General features: G+C 46.8%; 1 protein-coding gene across 3 annotated transcripts in view; it reads right to left on the bottom strand.

The window, feature by feature from the left end:
- Positions 1-306: 306 nt before the first annotated feature.
- Positions 307-19,925, bottom strand: part of TDRD9 (tudor domain containing 9) — a 111,971-nt gene continuing 92,352 nt past the window's right edge. For all 3 annotated transcript variants that reach the window (XM_055555808.1, XM_055555810.1, XM_055555809.1), the window contains 4 exons: positions 17,999-18,137; positions 13,053-13,171; positions 4,968-5,040; positions 307-1,324 (listed from right to left, as the gene is read on the bottom strand). In XM_055555808.1, coding sequence (XP_055411783.1) covers positions 1,223-1,324; positions 4,968-5,040; positions 13,053-13,171; positions 17,999-18,137 — 433 coding nt within the window. In that variant the 3' untranslated portion in view covers positions 307-1,222. The remainder of the gene's footprint in view (positions 1,325-4,967; positions 5,041-13,052; positions 13,172-17,998; positions 18,138-19,925) is intronic.

The following is a 19,925-nucleotide window of genomic DNA, read 5'->3' as shown; positions in this document are numbered from 1 at the left end:
TACAGAAGTCCTCCCCGCGCCGACGCGGGATGGCTTCCGAGTCCTCCACATGAGCTCCTGGTCACGAGCCCACCATCGGACCAAACCCAAGTGCTTCTCGTGTTTTCTCACCAGCCGCGAGCTGTCTCCCTGGAAGCCCCACTCAGGAGGACCCTTTCTCCTACCCGCCCGCTGGCCGGTCCAGACCTTCCCTCCAGCTGGTCACACCCGCGTGAGAACTAACTCAGATCTCGCTGGCTGCTGCCTTTACAGCAGCTCTGCTTTGCTGCTCACCCTCTCATAAAAGTCACAGCAGACAGATGGGGAAACAATGCAAACAGTGACAGACTTTATTTTGGGGGCTCTAAAATCACTGCAGATGGTGACTGCAGCCATGAAATTAAAAGATGCTTGCTCCTTGGAAGAAATGCTATGACCAACCTAGACAGCATATTAAAGAGCAGAGACATTACTCTGTCAACAAAGGAAGCTCTAGTCAAGGCTATGGTTCTTCCAGTGGTCACGTATGGATGTGAGAGTTAGACTATAAAAAGCTGAGCTCCGGGAGTTGGTGATGCACAGGGAGGCCTGGAGTGCTGCAGTCCATGGGGTTGCAAAGAGTCAGACACGACTGAGTGACTGAACTGAACACTGCTTTATCAGTTTTATAAATCTGGATTATTATTTTTAAGAACAAAATATATTTTAATCTCCTCTGACTAAAACTGTCAGAAACAAACTCGGTCTAATACTTTTATTAGATATGCTAGTGACCAGGTGATCTCTCTCATTTCCAAAACGTGGAGTAAGAATTGTAACTTAAGGAAAAACCTGAGATACACAAAACGGAAGTATTTTTACCGAAATTAGATATTTCCCCTCACGGAAAAAAGTCAGAAAAGGTCACATGGTTTTGGAAAAGGACACCCAGCTTTCCCCTTGTCATCAGCTGGGAGCACTGGTCTCCCTGGGCCCAGGCATTTAAACCACGGCAAGAACGCGGAACACACGCTGGATCCAGAACCTCACACCCAACACTACCTATGGATATCTAACAACAGAGCAAAAGAGAACCTTTTTCCAAATGAAGTCTTCCTTCAGAAAATTTTTCCCAAAATGTTTAATACAGTGATTTTCTGTTTCTAGAGAAGACCAGCCTTTTCCCAGTTCTTCCCACGTGAACAGAAACACCACCCTCCAGCCCCCAGCAGCGCGCGGCTCGCAGGGGCAGGGCGCCCGCCCTCTAGGAGCTGAGCACGATCAGCTTGTGGAGCTGGTACAGGAAGGTGTTCTTGCCCCTGCTGCTCTCCCGGTCCGCCTGCTCCATCACCAGCTTCGGATCGACCTGTTGGGGCAAAAGGGCCAGTCAGGCTCTGCAACAGCGCTTTTCTAGACATAAAGTAAAACAAAGTTACAACACACACAGACCTTGTGTGTGTGTGTGTACAGAGAGGGCAGAAGCACTCCTTCAATGTCCCAAGAATATTTATAGAATGCTTCTCTACTCTCACAACACCAAATACTATACATCTGCTGTGCCATCTTTCAATTCGTCTTAACAGTACAGTAACCTTTACTCAGACATCTCCCATGCATTCTTTTACGTAAACATGAACAGTAACTTCACAGAGGCATTAGAGCACGTGTAAGTTTTCTGAAACCCACCAACCCCAGAGTGCAACTCGGCTTCCTCACACCCACCATGGAGGCTGTGGGAGAGGTGGCCGGCGCACCCTCCACGCCCCTCCCCGAGGGCAGAGCTCGTGCACGTGACGGAGCAGCTCCAGTGACTGGTGCTCAGCGCTCTATCAGGGGACCCCGTCACGGAGCACACGGACCGCAGGAACGCTGCAGCGGAAGTGACTGTCAGACTTGGAGTAGGAAACACCGTCTCTGGGGGCAGCGTCTCCCTTCCCCTGCCACAGGGATGAGGAACCAGTGCCCCAGCTGGTTTATTTATAAAGACAGCCCTGGCTCTAGGATTGTTGCTGTTCAATCACTAAGTCATGTCCGACTCTTCGCGACCCCATGGACTGCAGCATGCAGGCTCCTCTGTTCTCCATTATCTCCGGGAGTTTGCTCAAAGTCACATCCATTAAGTCAGCGATGCCATCCAACCATCTCATCCTCTGCCGTCTCCTTCTCCTCCTGCCCTCAATCTTTCCCAGCATCAGGGTCTTTTCCAATGGGTCAGCTCTTCAAATCAGGTGGCCAAAGTATTAGAGAGAGATTCAGCATCAATCCTTCCAATAAATATTCAGGGTTGATCTCCTTTAGGATGGACTGGTTTGATCTCCTTGCAGTCCAGGTACCTTCTCCAGCACAATTCAAAAGTCTGAGTGCTTCCTTAAGTCTCACATCCATAGATGACTACTGGAAAAACCATAGCTTTGACTAGATGGACCTTTGCTGTCAAAGTGGTATCTCTGCTTTTTAATAAGCTGTCTAGGTTGGTCACGGCTTTTCTTCCAAGGAGCAAGTGTCTTTTAATTTCATGGCTGCAGTCACCATCTGCAGTGATTTGGGAGCCCAAGAAAATAAGTCTCTCCCTGTTTCCATTTTTCCTCTATCTATTGGCCATGAAGTGTTGGGACCAGATACCATGATCTTAGTTTTCTGAATGTTGAGTTTTAAATCAGATTTTTCACCTTCCTTTCACTTTCATCAAAAGGCTCTTTAGTTCTTCTTTGCTTTCTGCCATAAGGGTAGTGGTCATTTGCATTTCTGAAGTTGTTGATATTTCTCTTGGCAATCTTGATTCCAGCTTGTGCTTTACCCAGCCTAGCATTTCTCATGATGTACTCTGCATATAAGTTAAATAAGCAGGGTGACAATATACAGCCTCGACGTACTCCTTACCCAATCTGGAACAAGTCCGTTATTCATGTCCAGTTCTAACTGTTGCTTCTTGACCTGCATACAGGTTTCTCAGGAGACAGATAAGGTGGTCTGGTATTCCCATCTCTTTAAGAATTTTCCATAGTGTGTTGTGATCCACGCAGCCAAGGGCTTCCCTTGTGGCTCAGCCGGTAAAGAATCCACCTACGATGTGGGAGACCTGGGTTTGACCCCTGGGTTGGGAAGATCTCCAAAAAGGGAAAGGCTACCCATTCCAGTATTCTGGCCTGGAGAATTCCATGGACTGTATAGTCCACGGGGTTGCAAAGAGTCAGACACGACTGAGTGACTTACACTTCACTTTACACAAAGGCTTTAGTGTAGTCAACGAGGAAGTAGATGCTTTCTGGAATTCCCTTGCTTTTTCTATGATCCAACAGATGTTGGCATTTTGATCTCTGGTTCGTCTGCCTTTTCTAAATCTAGCTTGTGCATCTGGAAGTTCTCGGTTCACATACTGTTGAAGCCTAGTTTGGAGAATTTTGAGCATTACTTTGCTAGCGTGTGAGATGAGTACAATTGTGCGGTAGTTTAAGCATTCTCTGGCATTGTCTTTCTTTGGGATTGGAATGAAAACTGACCTTTTCCAGTCCTGTGGCCACTGTTGAGTTTTCCAAATTTGCTGGCATATTGAGTGCAGCACTTTCACAGCATCATCTTTTAGGATTTGAAATAATTCAGCTAGTATTCCATCACCTCCACTAGCTTTGTTCATAGTGATGCTTCCTAAGGCCCACATTCCAGGATGTCGGGCTCTAGGTTAGTGGTCACACCATCCTGGTTATCTAGGTCACTAAGATCTTTTTTGTACAGTTCTGTGTATTCCTGCTACCTCTTCTTAATATCTTCTACTTCTGTTAGGTCCATACTATTTCTGTCCATTTATTGTGTCCATCTTTGCATGAAATGTTCCCTTCATATCTTTAATTTTCCTGACAAGATCTCTAGTCCTTCCCATTCTATTGTTTTCCTCTATTTCTTTGCACTGTTCACTTAAGAAGACCTTAGGTCTCCTTGCTATTCTCTGAAACTCTGCCGTCAGCTGGCTGTTTCTTCCCCTTTTCCTTTGCCTTTGACGTCTCTTCTTTTCTCTTGGCTCTAGGATTAGAGCTTACGATTCCTCCCTGGGCTCCTTTCCTGCAATCACATTTTATTCTCTTCTCTAAATCTCATGGGCAGGAAATGTCACGGTGCCCGGTGTGGGCCCTGCCACACTTCACAAATGCTGTGGGCCTAACCGTGCCATCCAGACCCCCAGGGTCACAGTATTAGGAGGCAGGCCTTTGGGCAGTAGTCGGGTTAGACGGAGGTGCGGGGGAGGCTCTCACGATGCATTAGTGCCCTTACAGGAAGAGACCCCAGAGAGTGTGCCGCCCACTCTCTGCCACACAAGGGCACAGTGAGAAGGTGGATGTCTCCAAGCAGGAGGGCCCTCGGCAGAACCCCACCGCGCTGGCACCCGCAGCGCCACATCCAGCCTCTATCGCTGTCACAGAATAAACTGCTGCTGCTTTGGCCACCCCTGTATGGCACATCGCCACGACAGCCAACAACTAAAGCAACAGCAAGCCCCAAGCGCTCGCCCACACACCCGCACCTGCGTTATCTAGAAGTAAAGGATGATCAGCCTGGGGCCTAACTTTTAACATACAATGTACTATCCAGAGGGCTACCGGTGGCTCAGCGGTAAAGAATCCACCTGCCAATGCAGGAGACTCGAGTTCAATCCCTGGGTCAGGAAGACCCTTGGAAGAGAAATGGCAACCCACTCCAGTATTTTGTTGGGAAAATTCCACGGACAGAGGAGCCTGGAGGGCCACAGTTCATGGGGTTGCAAAGAGTCAGACACACCGGAGCGACCGAGCAATGCACTATTCAGAAGTGGCAGGCTGCCTGCGGGCGCCGCCCGCTCCTCCGTGCGCCTCTCTCTGCTCTCCCGCATCCTCCACCCTGAGCCCCTCTGAGTCTCTCCTGAGCCCCTCCGAGTCTCTCCATTAAGCCCCTGTGAGTCCCTCCCTGAGCCCCTCTGAGGCTCCTCCCAGTCCGTCCTGGGGGCAGGTGGCCCACACCGCCTCCGGTTTCTCACTTACCTGATTCCACTCGTACGGCTTCTCGTACCACTTAGGAACAACCTTCTCTCTTGGTTTCAACTGACAGAACAAACTAAAATTTTAAAAAAGAGAGTTTAAGTCATCTTAATTATATGTTAGTAACTGAAAACACTACTATGATATTTAAAGAGATTTAAATTCTATGTACTTTCGCTCAGGATTATAACGCCAGTAAGTTTTTTAAAGGTCAAAATTTATGTAATTGTGATCAGAAAATATTTTAATCCACTATACATTCAAAAGAGCTTCCCTGATAGTTCAGTTGGTAAAGAATCTGCCAGCAATGCAGGAGACCCAGGTTTAATTCCTGGGTCAGGAAGATCAGCTGGAGAAGGGATAGGCTACCCACTCCAGTATTCTTGGGCTTCCCTTGTGGCTCAGCTGGTAAAGAATCTGCTCCCAATGTGAGAGACCTGGGTTTGAGCCCTGGGTTGGGAAGATCCCCTGGAAAAGGGAAAGGCTACACAGTATTCTGGTCTGGACAATTCCATGGACTATATAGTCCATGGGATCACAAAGAGTCGGACACAACTGAGTGACTGACTTTCACTTTCATACATTCAAAAGCAGGAAAAGAATGGAGTGATGCAGTCTCGAAGGCTGACCGATGTGGTCTGTGTTCCCCTGGCAACCAGTGGAGGCAGCTCCATTACCGAACATCCCTGCATCACTGAGTCAAGTTCTGGGAAATGTAACAGAAACTGTTATACCATTTACTCTTAAGCAGCTGTGACAAGCTGGAAATGTCAAAAGGCTGAGATAGAGAATTCTAGCAATAAGAGAATAAAGTTTGCAAATCTTCTTGCACCTCCTTCCTCCCCAACAAGTATAAAACTGGACACGATTGTCCAAGGAACACATATGAAGGCTCTGGATGTTAACCAAAAGCAAACAAGTTCAGAAGCATTCATCCAAGAAAAACTGCTGAACTCTAGGCAGCAAGACTGGAGTCTGCGGAGTTCAAACCTGGGGCTGCTCCCTGCCACACTCACACCCACCCCAGCAGCTTGACCTGGCACTCCAGAGCTCCAGGGGAGCTGGCTGTGAGAACAGGCATGCTTGTGGCCAGACTGCATTCACTTGGTGTGCAGCAGAGGGTGAAGCCTCACGCCTGGCAGCACAGTCAGACGAGTGCAGGAGGAATCGAAGGGAGAAAGCCTCCAGCTCTGCGAGCCTTTGGCCTTGGTCCTGCTTGGGGCCAGTGCAGACCAGCAGACTCCCCGGAAATGCCCGAGGGAGACCCTGGGGCCGAGAGCGGCAGAGGCCAGCGGGGCTCCCAGACGACCCCAGGGTGATGGAGAAGCTGCACACACAGGTGCAGAGGAGCCCTACGAAGGCCCCCAGCCTGCCACAGGACCCTGGCAAAAAATACAAGCCAGGAAAGAGTTTAACACTGCCTGAACCCTAGAGGTACTGTCAACCACCACACGGACCCACCAGCACAGGGTGGAAAACTTAATGATTCAGAGGTCCAAGCACAACTTCTGATCCATCAATGGCTGAGCACTGAGCAATGCAGACACAAGGACAACCCCTAACCAGCCAGGCTGAAAAATAAAAGGAGAATTAAAAAAAAAAAAAGGTACCAGCGGCCTTACAACATGGTAGGGAAACCCATTCTGCAGAATTCTGCAGGGAAGAATCAAAACCCTACATTAATATACTACATTACCTAAAATACTCAATCTTTAGCAAAATATATGAGAAACAGGAATGCGTGACCCATACTCAGGAATAAAAAGGAGAGCAGGCAACAGAGGCTGAGTGGGTGGGCTCGGACGTGGGTTTAGCAGGTAAAACTTCAAAGAGGTCCCTGCAAGCACACACAGAGACTTAAAGCAAACCGTGTTTAAAGAGATAGAGGAAAACACGATGACAATGACTCAAAGGAAATCTCACTAAAAGTTTAAAACTATACACGAGAACCAAAGAGAAATTTTAGAATTGAAAGGTACAGTAACTAAAATGAAGAAGTCCTTATAGGAATCTGTCGGTGTGAGATGGACGAACAGAGAGTCAGTGAACTTAAGGACAGAGCAACGGACGTTCCCTAACTGAACAGCAGGGAGAAGGAGGAGGAAGAAAAAATGGCAGAGCCTCCGAGACCAGCGGGACAACGTCAGTTGTACCAAACACCATACAGTGGAGTCCCCAGGGAGGAGAGAGCACGGCAGGGCAGAAAGAAGGCTTTCAAAGATGCAAAGATGCAGGTGCCCTTTCAACTAAAAGGGCGGGAAAAGATACGTCATGAAAACAGTAAGCAAACAGTAACCAAACCAAGCAGAACAGCTATGTCAGACAAACCAGACTTTTAAACAAGATTATCAGAATAGAGATTTCATAATGGTAAAAGGGCTAACACCTCAGGAAGATACGACACTTATAAATGTACACGTGTCTAACAGAGCCCCCAAAAGACAGAAACGGAAAACTGACAGAGAAGAGAAATACTTCTATCTCAATAATTAGAAACTGTAATGTCCCAGTTTTGATTTTCATAGAACTAGAAAGAAAATCAGCAAGCATAGTGAATCCTAGGCCACCACCCACCATGGACCCACCAAGCATCTACAGAGCACCCCACCCAACAACACATGTATTCTTCTCAAGTGAACAAGGAACACTTTCCAGGAAAGACTGTGTGCCAGGCCACAGAGCAAGTCCCAGTACATGTGAGAAGGGATTATGAAAGACTGGGGTCATTCATTTCTGTGTAATGCCTACAATGGAAATGCATTATATAGTAACAACATAGAATATTTGGAAAATCTCAAAAAATATTTGAAAATTAAACAATATGCACCTCAATAATGCATCAAAGAAGAAATCACAAGGGAAACTAGACAGTACTTTTAAAAGAATTAAAATCAAAATACCACTGATCAGAAAGTATGGGATGCAGCAAAAACAGTAATGGAGGGAATTTTACAGGTTTAAATGTCTGTAACAGAAAAGTTCTCAAAATAATAAAGCTTCTAAGTTAGGAAATTGGAAAAGGAGCAAGTTAGGCCCAATGCAACCAGAAGTAAGGGAATAATTACAATGAGATAAACATTGCTACTGCTAAGTCACTTCAGTCGTGTCCAACTCTGTGCGACCCCATAGACGGCAGCCCACCAGGCTCCCGTCCCCAGGATTCTCCAGGCAAAAACACTGGAGGGGGTTGCCATTTCCTTCTCCAATGCATGAAAGCGAAAAGTGAAAGTGAAGTCGCTCAGTCGTGTCCGACTCTTGGCGACCCCATGGACTGCAGCCCACCAAGGCTCCTCCATCCATGGGATTTTCCAGGCAGAGATAAACATCAACGAAACAGAAAAGATAAACATTAGGGGGAAAAAAATCAACAAAACCAAACATTAGTTCTTCGAAGAGATCACTAGAATTGATAAACTTTAGCTAAGCTAACCCAGAAGAAAGAGAGGCAATACACACAAAATCCAAAGCAAGAAAGGGGGACGTGACTTCTGACTATACAGAGGAAAGGGTTCCTGGAGAAGATTCTGAACAACTGTATGCCAACTAGTTCATTTACACGAACTGAGCAAAATTCTTAGAAAGACACAAATTATCAAAACTGACTTAAAAAGAAATAGAAACTCTGAATCGACCTAAAACACAAGAAATTGAAGTAGTAATTTAAAATCTCCCCACAAAGAGAAGTCCAAGTTCAGATGATTTCATTGGTAAACTCAATCAAATATTTAAAGAGATAATATCAATCCTATACAAACTCTTTCTGAAAACAGAGTGGCAGGAAACTCTTCCTAAACTCGTTCTGTGAAGCCAGTGCCGCTCTGATACCAAATTTGACAAAGAGATCACAGGAAACTTCAGACCAGTGAGTGAGCCTCAGAAACACAGAGGGAAAACCCTAACAACAGAAACAGCAAACGAGTTTATCAAAAGAATTACACACTAAGTGGAACTCACCCCAAGAACGCAAAGCTAGTTATAACATCCAAAAAGCAATTAATGCACTATATAAATTTAAAAACACAATTTTCTCACAGACACAAAAAAAGGCATTGGCAAAATGTGACATCCTTCCCCAATCAAAGCTGCCAGCACACTAGGGACAGAAAGGAGCCCCTTCAACCGGATGGAGGGCCTCTGCTGCTGCTGCTGCTGCTAAGCCTCTGCTGAACGCCTCCAGCCACCCCCACACTCAGCGAGTGACAAGGCTTCTCCCTGAAACTGGGGCCGAGGCAAGGACATGTGCTCTCATCACCTCTGTTTAACAACATACTGAGGGTTCTAACCAGCAGAATAAAACAGGGGAAAAATTACGAGCATACAGATTGGAAAGGAAGAAGTAAAACTGTCTTTACTCATAGATAGAACCCTGTATGTAGGAAATCCTAAAGGATCTATAAGAACTACTAGCACTAACCATATAGTAAGGTCAAGGGTAAAAGACCAGCATATAAAAATCAACTGTTCATTTGTAGCAATGAACAATGCAAAAATAAAGAAAATTATTTAAACTCGCAACAGCATCAAAAAGAGAAAAATATTTAGAAATAATTTAACCAAAGTGCAAGCACTGCACACCAAAACCACAGCAGGTGTCAGGGGAGCTGAAGGCACCTGACAGGCACTCCATCCTGCTGGCCGGACGGCTCAGTACTGTTAAGATGGCCATTCTCCTCACACTCATCTGCAGATTCACCGCATCCCCATCACGATTCCTGCAAGGTTTCCTGTATATATTGACAAGCTGAGCCTCACTTGCATATGGAGAGGAAAAGGATCTAGAAAAGTAAAAGCAACACTGAAAAAGAAGAACGAAACACAAGGACTCACTGCTCAATTTCAAGAATTACTATTAAAACACACATAAGTCAACAGAACAAAATAGGAAGTTCACAAATAAACCTTCACACTCATGGCCACTTTATTTTTGACAGGTGCCACTGTAATTCAATGAGGGAAAAGAAAGTTCTTCAGCAAATTATGTTATAACATATAACAAGTGGATGTTCGCATGTGAAAAAACGAACTTCCAAGCCTCTTACTGTCACACCACATTCAAGTATCACCTCAAAATGGATCAAAACCTGAACACAAGAAGGCGCTGCAGCGGTAAAGAGCCGCCTGCGGACGCGGGAGACGCAGGAGACACAGGTGCCGCCCCCAGGCCAGGAAGACGCCCTGGAGAAGGAAATGGCCACCCACTCGCTCTCTTGCCTGGAAAAGCCCACGGACAGAGGAGCCTGTCCATGAGGTCACAACGAGTTGGACATGACTGAGCAACTGAGCACAAACATGAGAGAGGGAAACAGAGGAGAACACTTTTGTGACACTGGATAGAACACCAAAAGCATACGCCACACCAAAGATGAAGCAGACATCATCAACATTAAGTCTGTGTGTTCTTCAGAATATGAAAATAAAAGGGAAAACGAAAAGACAAACTACATGACGGGGAAAGTATCTGCAAATTACATCTTCATAAGAGACTTTCAGCAAGCATTTAGAAAGAATGCCTACAACTCAGTAATGAGATGACAATCAACCCAATTAAAAAAATGTGAAAGATCTGAAACATCGATAACCTCAGATGTGCAGATGATAACAACCCTTACGGCAGAAAGCAAAGAGGAATTAAAGAGCCTCTTGATGAAGGTGAAAAAGAGTGAAAAAGCTGGCTCAAAACTCAACATTCAAAAAACGAAGATCATGGCATTGGGTCCCATCACTTCACGGCAAACAGATGGGGAAACGATGGAAACAGTGACAGACTTCACTTTCTTGGGCTCCAAATCACTGTAGATGGTGACTGCAGCCACGAAATTAAAAGACGCTTGCTCCTTGGAAGAAAAGCTATGACCAACTTAGCATATTAAAAAGCAGAGACGCTGCCGACAAAGGTCCGTCTTATCGAGGCTATGGTTCTGCCAGTAGTCATGAATGGATGTGACAGTTGGACTGTGAAGAAACTGAAGGCTAAAGAATTGATGCTTTTGAACTGTGGTGTTGGAGGAGACTCCTGAGAGTCCCTTGGACTGCAAGAAGATCCAACCAGTCCATCCTAAAGGAGATCAGTCCTGAATGTTCACTGGAAGGACTGCTGCTGAAGCTGAAGCTCCACTACTTTGGCCACCTGATGCAAAGAACCGACTCACTGGAAAAGACCCTGATGCTACCAAAGACTGAGGGTAGGAAGAGAAGGGGATGACAGAGAATGAGATGGTTGGATGGCATCACCAACTCGATAGATATGAGTTTGAGCACACTCTGGGAGTTGGTGATGGACAGGGAAGCCTGGTGTGCTGCAGTCCATGGGGTCGCAAAGAGTTAGACACGACTAAGATACTGAACTGCGCTGTCAGGCCACTAGATTAACTACAATAGAAAACCCACAACCAAGTGCAGGCAACGATGGAGAAAAGGAAACGGCCACACGTTGCTGGCGGGGATGTGATATGGGAGTCAGCTTGAAAACCAGTTTGTCCATTTCTTAAAAAATTAACAAATTTACCATACAACCTACCACTTCCACTCCTAGATATCTACCCAAGAGAGAAGAAGATACACATCCATTCAAAGGCTGCGTGCCTTTCCAGAGCAGCATTACTCAAAAAGCCTAATACTGCAAACAAGCCAAGCATTTCAACAACCGGTGGATAGGCGGACGAAGCGCGACATACGCACACGGAGGAGCACCAGTCATTCAAGAGGATAAACACATCACAACACGGATGAGCCTCAAAATACACTCGGCTGAACAAACGAAGCCAGGTTTTTAAAGTCATTAGGCCAATTATAAATAATTTTCAGAGAAGAAAAATCTATGGAGACCGTAAGAGGCCAGTGGTTGCCTGGAGTTTGGGCGGGGACAGGAGATGCTGACAAGTGCACAGAAGCACTGCTGCTTCTAAACCAGCTTTTTTGAGGTCATTATAGACCATAAACTAGTTACTCCTAAGTATGCAATTTAATAATTTTAGTAGATTTACAGCATTGTGTGACTATCCCCACAATTCTGTTCTAAGGTTATTTATAAGTAAGCTTTGGGGATGACAGAAACATTGGAACAGAGTTGTGTAGTGCTTAGCACAACTCCACAGGCTTACTAACAACCACTGAACTGCACCCGACCTCCCTCCCTCCATGCGGAGCCCAGCACGTCAGGACCGGCTGCCCGCCCTGGGGGTGGGGAGGTGCCCTCAGGACACGCAGGGCAGAGCACAGCTGCAGCGGGACAGTCCCGGGGCCTCCGCCACGTGGGGACGTGCCGTTCCTCCACGCGGATCTTGCTGGGGGTCTCTCAGCTTTATGAGGACCTCCAGTGTTTTACAGCACGGCGTCACTCCGCTGCTGACCACGTGGTGCATCCGCCGGGGCGCACACACTGAGACGGCCTCTGTGCTGCGTGTGTGTGAACTTTGATGTAAAGCGCACCTCAGCCTCTGTCGCGGTTGCCCTGCTGCTCGCTGTCCTCAGCTGGCTCCCGGCGGCCCAGGCCACCGTCCCGGGCCGGGCAAGGGGTGAGGCCAGCAGGGAGAGAGGCTGAGAGTGGCTCGTGGGACCCCACGTGCCGAGGGCCTCTGTCTTCTCCTCCCCACCGTGTCCTTCCCCCTCGGCCTCCTCTGAGCCCTCCAGGCTGACCTGACCTCACGGGCGGGCTGCCCCAGTGAGGGCCCTGGTCGCAGGGCTTCTGGCTGGCCTTGGTCAACGGGGAGTCCAGCAAGTGGCAAGCCTGAGCCAGCTGGGAAGCTCACAAGAGGGGCCCAACTCCTGTGAGGTGGTCCTCAAGCCTGGGGCCCCTCATCTCTCTGCCCTCAAGGTGCCCACTGTGGACTCCCTCTGCCCTGCCGGTGCTGTTTGAAGGGCTCTCTTTATTACACTGTTTTCAAACCACCCTGCTTCCTGCCCGGCTCCCAGTGGCCACCCAGGACACAGCCTGCTGCTCCCAGGAAGCTGAGGCCTCTGTCCCGGCACTTTGGAGACACGTCCCCACTTCAGAGCCTTAACCCAGCACACTGCATCGTGTCACAGACAATGAAAGACACCCATGGTCCAGACGGCTAAGAAGGAAGCCCGCGTGGCCACACAGCTCACCCTAAAAGTTTCTGGCGACTGTTATCCTGTAACTGCGCGATCCTTTCTGGCCCAAGACACTTTGATCCATTCGGTCCATCGCACACAAGCTTGTTGACAGCAGCTCTGAGAATATTAATCTGTAAATAAACAGCAAGGTACATGCTCACACCGTTCTACCATGACTGAATCTCAATCCACATTTAAGTAATTCATAGACATTCAACTTAATATTTTCACAATTATCGTCGGTATGGTTTCTGGAACAAACGATCAAGGCAAAAATGACACCAGTGAAGTGAGTGTTGGCCCCTCAGTCGTGTCAGACTCTTGACGACCCCGTGGACGGTGGCCCTGGACTGGGCTCCTCTGTCCATGGGATTTCCAGCAAGAACATTGGAGTGAGTTGCTATTTCCTTCTCCACGGGATCTTCCCAACCCAGCTATTGAACCCGGGTCTCCTGCACTGCAGGCAGATTCTTACTGTCTGAGCCACCAACTATCATAATTTAAGAAACAATGACAAAAGGGAAAAAAAAACCAGTAAGGAGGGTTCAGACTTTTCCGTTTAAGCACACTCTTTAAACTTCTGTTCTAGAATGTAATAGTTTAGCCCATGGGGCTACACTGTTCAAAACCTACTTGTATCTTATACACAGGAAGCCCCTATATCTGTGAATTCAACAAATCTTGGATCAAAAACACTCAGGAAAAAAAAAAAAAAAATCCACAAAGTTCCAAAAAGCAGAACTTGAATTTACTGAACACTGGCAACTATCTCCAGAGCATTTACACTGTGTTAGGTGTTACGGGGGAGAAGGCAGTGGCACCCCACTCCAGCACTCTTGCCTGGAAAATCCCATGGACAGAGGGGCCTGGTGCGCTGCAGTCCATGGGGTCGCTAGGAGTCGGACATGACTGCGCGACTTCACTTTCACTTTTCACTTTCATGTATTGGAGAAGGAAATGGCACCCCACTCCAGTACTCTTGCCTGGAGAACCCCATGGGCAGAGGAGCCTGGTGGGCTGCAGTCCATAGGGTCGCGAAGAGTCGGACATGACTGAGCAACTTCACTTTCACTTTTCACTTTCATGCATTGGAGAAGGAAATGGCAACCCACTCCAGTGTTCTTGCCTAGAGAATCCCAGGGATGGGGCCTGGTGGGCTGCCGTCTATGGGGTCGCACAGAGTCGGACACGACTGAAGCGACTTAGCAGCAGCAGCAGCAGCAGGTGTTACAGGTAACCTAGAGACGACATAGAGCACTGGGCTGGCTGGGAGGCTCGCTCATTCGCGGCGGCGCTGGGTCTTCACTGCTGTCTCGGGCTCTCTCTAGTCGTGGCGCGGGGTGCCTCTTGGTTGCGACGCCCAGACTTCTCATCGCCATGCTTCTCTCGCTATGGCGAGAAGGCCCCAGAAGCTGCGGCACGTGGGCTCGGCTGCTCCGAGGCATGTGGGATCTTCCCAGGCCAGGGGCTGACCCCGAGTCCCCTGCACTGGCAGAGCGATTCTTACCCACTGCGCCACCAGGGACGTCCCTTTGTTTTCTAAGTAAAAATAAAAGACACCTTTTTCATTTTCACCAAGAACTTTGTTCAGTGTATTCACTGTTCTGTTCCACTGCCTTCTGTGATTTTTTAGGCAACTTCGTAACTCCGTCTTTCCAAAAACTTTTTATCTTTTTGAGAAAAGAACTGTTCCAGGCGCCTTTTACAGTCTTAGAGGGAACTGAAATTTTTCCCACTAAGAGAATTCTGTAAAGACCAAAATAAATGGACATCCAATGGTGCAATGTCTGCCAAATACGGTGGATGAACTGGAACTTCCCAGCCAAGCTGTAACAGCTTTTGCCCGGCCACCAAAGAAACATACTGTCTGTGTTATCGTGATGGAAGATTAAAGGTTTTCTGTTGACTAATTCTGGATGCTTTCGTCAAGTGTTGCCTTCCCTTGGTCTAACTGGAACCAGTACTTGCTGGAATTAATTGTTTGGTTTTCCAGAGGGAGCTCATAATAGAGGATGCCCTTCCAATCCCACCATAAATACAACATCGCCTTCTCTGGGTGAAGACCGGCCTTTGGTGTGGTTGGTGATGGTTCATTTCGCTTGCCCCATAATCTTTTCTGTTCCACATCAATGCACAGGAGTCACTTTTCAGAGCCCATCACAATTTGTTTTAAAAACAGAATGGTTTTGTTATGTCTAAGTAAAGAATCACATGCAGTAATACAATCAAGGTCTTCTTCACTTACATGGAACCCAAATATCGTAGTCATTAACATAACCAAGCTGGTGCAAACGACTTTCAATGCTTGATTTGGATATTTTGAGTATGTCAGCTATCTCCTGCATGGTATTACGTTGATTCTTCTCCATTAAGGTCTCAATTTGATCACCATCAACTTCAACTGATCTACCTGACATGGAGCACATCCAGAGACGAGTCTCCAGCACAAGACTTTGCAGGCCACTTTTGCCACATTCGCTCGGCCACAGCACCTTCTCCATGTGCTGCACAAATTTTGTTTGCATTTCAGTTGCATTTACTTTTCTCGAAATAAAGCATAATGCACCAAAAATGTTGCTTTCTTTTCCATCTTCAGTATTAAAACGGCTACACAAAAATTAACCAACTTTGATAAGCTTTTTTTAAAAATGAATGCTGATACTGACAGCTGTCACAACACAATCTAACAAAACTGTTTTGGATAAAGTTAAGGCAACGCACTGCTACTGGAGCCACCTTACAGAAAAACCTAAACGAACTCCTGCGCCCCTCACCACCCCCGCGCCACGCCCCTGCGGCCCACCAGTCACAGCCAAGGACTGACCTGAGCACTACACTGTTAACTAGACACCGGGCTCTGACAGGCTTCTCCACTGGCGTCCTCTTCCCATTCCTGGACCCAATCCACGGCACCTGCAGTCACGTCTCCCCCGCCTCCTCCTGCTCCCAGGCAGATTCTCAGGCTTTTCCTGTCTTTTGAGACCTTGACAGTCCTGAGGAGTCAGGTATCTTGGGAGATGCCCCCCAGTTTGGGCCTACGTGATGCTTCTTGCATGACTAGGTTGGGGTGGTGAATTTGGGGGAGAAGCCCACAGACACGGGGGCCCTTCTCACTCCATCACATCAGGATGTGTGTGCCATCACGACGGGTCACCAGCGAGGCTGGCCTTGGCCACTGAGCCCAGGCAGTCTCTGCCAGGCTTAGTGAAAGCCGGTCACTAAGTCTAGTCCACTCCTAAAGCAGGGGGAGGGGGAAGGGGAGGTTTCAGCTGCACCTCTCGAGTGCTGTTGGGAATCCTCCAGGACAGAAGATTGGTCTCTTCTCCTCATTTGTTTATTCAATCACTGGTTTATATCCCTGGACACTCTTGGGTTATCATCCAACACAACGCCATTTATTCTGTGGCTCTAACAGCTCCGGCCCTGGCACCGGTGGGCCCTTGTTTCCTGAGGGCATCTTCACTTCCCAGCACTACAAGAAGCCCCGGGCTCACGTACTTCCTCTGCCCATTTCTCTGGGGAACCCCAGATCCTCTTACTGGAAAATCCTATCAGAAACTACCGTCAGGCCCTGGGTTTGTTCATGGCTGACTACTGGCTGCCTTTGTTTCTGGCTCTCAGAGCACTGGGGAATTCAGGCACAAGTTTGAGATCAAGTACTGTGGCTCAGCTGGTAAAGAATCTGCCTGAAATGTGGGAGACCTGGATTCAATCTCTGGGTTGGGAAGATCCCCTGGAGAAGGGAAAGGCTTCCCATTCCAGTAGTCTGGCCTGGAGAATTCCATAGGCTGTATAATCCATGGGGTCGCAAAGAGTCAGACACGACTGAGCGACTTCCACTTTTCATGAACATGTAACTCGCCTGCATGCAGTTAGACACGAATACCCTTGAACCATGCCTCTCGGTCATCCTGCTTCACAGGGTGTGCCCAGCCTTCCTCTCCTGCCCGCCTCCAGGCCCTGTCCCACAGTAAGAAACTGGCGCCCACATCCCTCACTCACCTGTTCAACTCCAGTAACATGCTGAGCCATTTCAGAACTTGCACTCCTTGAGAATAACTTTACCAAGGAGAAAAGTGTTGTGCATTTTCTTTTCATCTATAGCCTAACTGTTGCCAGTCAAGCACTGTTTTCCAAAATTCCTTTTCCCTCACCTGCTTCAATGCAATTATCCCCCAAACCCTAGTCGGTGTGTGTACGGGCACACGTGCTCACTTCCTCAGATCAGATCAGATCAGTCGCTCAGTCGTGTCTGACTCTGTGACCCCATGAATTGCAGCACGCCAGGCCCCCCTGTCCATCACCAACTCCCGGAGTTCACTGAGACTCACGTCCATCGAGTCAGTGATGCCATCCAGCCATCTCATCCTCTGTAGTCCCCTTCGCCTCCTGCCCCCAATCCCTCCCAGCATCAGAGTTTTTTCCAATGAGTCAACTCTTCGCATGAGGTGGCCAAAGTACTGGAGTTTCAACTTTAGCATCATTCCTTCCAAAGAAATCCCACGGCTGATCTCCTTCAGAATGGACTGGTTGGATCTCCTTGCAGTCCAAGGGACTCTCAAGAGTCTTCTCCAACACCACAGTTCAAAAGCATCAATTCTCATGTCCAAATCTTTGCGACCCCATGGACTGTGGCCCGCCATGCTCCTGTCCACAGGATTCTCCAGGCAAGAATACTGGAGTGGGTTGCCACGCCCTCCTCCAGGGAACCCTCCCGACCCTGGGATCGGGCCCACGACACTTAGGTCTCCTGCACCGGCAGGCAGGTTCTTTACCACTGAGCCACCTTTCTGATCCTCATGGAGCTCAGTACAGTCTGTGAAAAGGTTCTCATCACAGAGAGACCAGAGGTACAAGCCTGTGTTAACAGCACCATGTCAGACACAGCGTGTTGAACGGCTGTACAAGCAAAACCGGAGTGAGGAGGAGCTCCCACACCATGATAACCGCAGCCTTACCTCCACAATATCCTCCACGCTGAACTGCACGTCAAACGCAAGCTCCATGTCATGTTCTGGCAGGACTGGGGCCCCTGTGGTCGGATTGCACCCCAAGCCACACAGGACGCCAGTATAGCATCTGCCGTCTTGATCGACTCTACACAAAGTTTTGAGAAAAGTTAATTGTTAAGCTACTCGATTTTTTGTTTTCAAGAGGTAACTTGAGTTTATTTTTTATATATATGCGTTTATTTTTTATATATATGCACATATATAAAATATTTATTTATTGAAGTATAGTTGACTTATAATGTCAAGTTAGTTTTAGGGGTATGGCAGTGATTCAGGCACACACACACACACACACATACACACACACATACACCTGAATATATGGATATACAGAATATATATATTCCTCTTCAGATTCTTTTCCCTTACCGAGGTTATTAGAGCACTCTGCTGAGCTGAGTCCCCTGTGCTGTTCAGTCCCCTGGTGCTCGTCTATTTTGTATCTGGGAGTGTGATATGTTAATCCCACCCCCCTAACTTATTGCTCTTCCTCCTTTCCCCTTAACCATGTTTGTTTTCTGTATCTGTGAGTCTGTTTTGTAAATAAGTGGCATATTTCTCCATCTATTTGTGTCATCTTTGATCTCCATCAGTGTTTTATAGTTTTCTATATATAGGTCTTTTGTTTCTTTAGGTAGATTTATTCCTAAGTATTTTATTCTTTTCCTCGCAATGGTGAATGGAATTGTTTCCTTAATTTCTCTGTTTTTCTCATTGTTACGTGTATAGGAATGCAAGGGATTTATTTCTCTGTGTTAATTTTATATCCTGAAACTTTACTATATTCATTAGCTCTAGTAATTTTCCGGTGGTGTCTTTAGGCTTTTCTATGTAGAGGATCATGTCATCTGCAAACAGTAAGAGTTTTACTTCTTCTTTTCCAATCTGGATTCCTTTTCTTTTTCTTCTCTGATTACTGTGGCTAAAACTTCCAAAACTATGTTGAATAGTAGCAGTGAGAGTGGGCACCCTTGTCTTGTTCCTGACTTTAGGGGAAATGCTTTCACTTTTTCACCACTGAGGATAATGTTTACTGTGGGTTTATCATATATGGCTTTTATTATGTTCCTTCTATGCCTGCTTTCTGGAGAGCTTTTATCATAAATGGATGTTGGATTTTGTCAAAGGCTTTCTCTGCATCTACTGAGATAATCATATGGTTTTTATCTTTCAATTTGTTAATGTGGCGTATCACATTGATTGATTTGCAAATACTGAAGAATCCTTGCATCCCTGAGATAAAGCCCACTTGGTCATGATGTATGATCTTTTTAATATGTTGTTGGATTGTGTTTGCTAGAATTTTGAGGAGGATTTCTGCATCTATGTTCATCAGTGATATTGACCTGTATAGTTTTCTTTTTTATGGCCTGGTTGTCTGATTTTGGTATTAGGGTGATGGTGGCCTCATAGAATGAGTTTGGCAGTTTACCTTCCTCTGCAATTTTCTGAGTTTGAGTAGGATTGGTGTTAGCTCTTCTCTAAATTTTTGGTAGAATTCACCTGTGAAGCCATCTAGTCCTGGGCTTTTGTCTGTTGGAAGATTTTTTTATTACAGTTTCAATTTCCGTGCTGTGATGGGTCTGTTAAGATTTTCTATTTCTTCCTTGGTTCAGTTTTGGAAGGTTATACTTTTCTAAGAATTCATCCATTTCTTCCAAGTTGTCCATTTTATTGGCATATAGTTGCTGACAGTACTCTCTTATGATCCTTTGTATTTGTGTTGTCTCTTGTGATTTCTCCATTTCCATTTCTAATTTTGCTGATTTGATTCTTCTCCCTTTTTTCCTTGATGAGTCTAGCTAATGGTTCGTCTATTTTATTTATCTTCTCAAAAAACCAGCTTTTAGTTTTGTTGATTTTTGCTATAGTC

Source organism: Bubalus kerabau, chromosome 19 (genome assembly GCF_029407905.1).
Source record: "Bubalus kerabau isolate K-KA32 ecotype Philippines breed swamp buffalo chromosome 19, PCC_UOA_SB_1v2, whole genome shotgun sequence".
NCBI classification, from domain to species: domain Eukaryota; kingdom Metazoa; phylum Chordata; class Mammalia; order Artiodactyla; family Bovidae; genus Bubalus; species Bubalus kerabau.
The sequence above is the reverse complement of the archived record's forward strand: the minus strand, read 5'-3'. Positions and strand labels throughout refer to the sequence as shown.